We start from the raw sequence: 1769 nt of genomic DNA, 5'->3' as shown, positions 1-1769 counted from the left end.
TGGAAGAACCGGCATGTTATTCTGCATCCAGCTTTGGATGTGGCTGGGAGCAGGCTCTGAGCCGGATAGTGACAGCCACTGACACGTTGAAGGAATGAATAGTCAATATAACAGAAGATTCCTGGTGGGATTTCCTTGTGTAGAGCAAAGCACTCATCTGCCCAGTCCACATGTGAGAGTTGGTGCTACATGATGACTACATGTCATTTGGTGTTGGTATAATGAAACTCGATGTAAAAACATGAGTTAATGAGGATGCATGCTTTCTCCCCACACAGGAAACAACAGTAGTAAAATAATGATGCATTGCCAAGGCCAGACTAATGATTTCCTTCTTATGCTGTGTTGTTCTTCTCCAAACCTCGTATCAGATGCTATGCTGATGGTGGCAGAGAGGCTGGAGGGGCCCTTCAACATTGAATCGGTCATGGACCCCATCGACGTGAAGATTTCTGATGCTATCATGAACATGCAGGATAACAGCGTGCAAGTATCCCAGAAGGTAACGGAGGGCGGACCCTGGAAGGAGAGCTGGAGGGCCCCTCTGGTTTATGTTGTGACTTCCCTAATATGAGCTCGCTTACTCCAACGCAGGTTTTCCAGGGATGTGGACCTCCCAAGCCCGTCCCAGCGGGACGAATTTCTCGTTCCATCTCGGAAAGTACCTTCAGTGCCCGCTTCAGACCCCATCACCCCGAGGAACGCCCAACCACAGCGGCTGGCACTAGTTTGGACCGACTGGTGAGCACTTTGGCAGGAATGGTTGTGCTTAATGACAAAGAACTGAAAACATTTGCTCAAAATGGATTTTTCATTGGCAAGCTTACAAATTTGAGTTTTACAGGAGTTACTTTTCAGGCAAATTGTACGTGAGTATCAGGAAATCTGTCTCTCTTACTTTTTAGCTCAGAAAGTCCCTACCTAGTCAAGGAGATGGGATGTGAAAAGTCTTGTCTCAAGCCCTCCCTTTAGTTTCAATGTGTATTTACAGAGCATCTACCCTGTGCTAGGCACAGGGAGGCTCAGAAGAATGAGGCAGGTCCTTAGTTCCAAAAGGCCTCAACAAGGAGGCAGTGAGAGAGAAGCAGATATTCCAGGCTTATTAACGTCAGGTGATATATAGTAAACGCTAGGATGAGAGAAGAGTAAAAGATACAGACATAAGTTGCTTCACATACAGCAACATGCAATGAGAATGTGGGATGGTACTAATACAGTAGTAGGAGGGGACACACGAGGGAGCCTGTGGAGACAAGAAGAGCAATAGAAGGCTTATCTCACAGCGTGGGTGGTATACATGCTTAGTTCTGACTATGAGCCTGGGGAGAAGAGGCTGTTACTGCGTCTACAGGGCACAGAATTGGGGGGCCTTGGATAGCAGTTACAGTGATGAAGGAGAGCAGGCAGCGGGTCTAGCCAACTCCTTCCCAGCTTGCATGTCAACTAGGAATTCATTTGAGTGGTTCTGTACTTCGGAGTATAAATTGGATCTGCATCTTTCTTTCCCACCTAAAATTGACAATTTGGAGATACTTTAGAAATGGTCAAGCTGGCTTGGCACCTGTGGCTCAAGTGGCTAAGGTGCCAGCCACATATACCTAAGGTGGCGGGTTCGAATCCAGCCCAGGCCCGCCAAACAACAATGACGGCTGCAACCAAAAAATAGTCAGGCGTTGCAGTGGGGGCCTGTAGTCCCAGCTACTTGGGAGGCAGAGGCAGGAGACTCGCTTGAGCCCAGGAGTTGGAGGTTGCTGTGAGCTGTGATGCCA

At 48.1% G+C, this 1769-nt stretch overlaps 1 protein-coding gene across 1 annotated transcript in view; it reads left to right on the top strand.

The window, feature by feature from the left end:
• GPC4 (glypican 4) overlaps nt 1-1769 on the top strand; it is a 130018-nt gene that overhangs the window by 125317 nt on the left and 2932 nt on the right. Inside the window, exons 5-6 of the mRNA XM_003796957.3 lie at nt 372-502; nt 595-741. Coding sequence (XP_003797005.1) covers nt 372-502; nt 595-741 — 278 coding nt within the window. The remainder of the gene's footprint in view (nt 1-371; nt 503-594; nt 742-1769) is intronic.

Source organism: Otolemur garnettii, unplaced genomic scaffold (genome assembly GCF_000181295.1).
Source record: "Otolemur garnettii isolate 467f Iridium unplaced genomic scaffold, OtoGar3 scaffold00109, whole genome shotgun sequence".
Taxonomy (NCBI): domain Eukaryota; kingdom Metazoa; phylum Chordata; class Mammalia; order Primates; family Galagidae; genus Otolemur; species Otolemur garnettii.
Note: the sequence above shows the minus strand (reverse complement) of the source record. Positions and strands in the feature narration are given on the sequence as shown.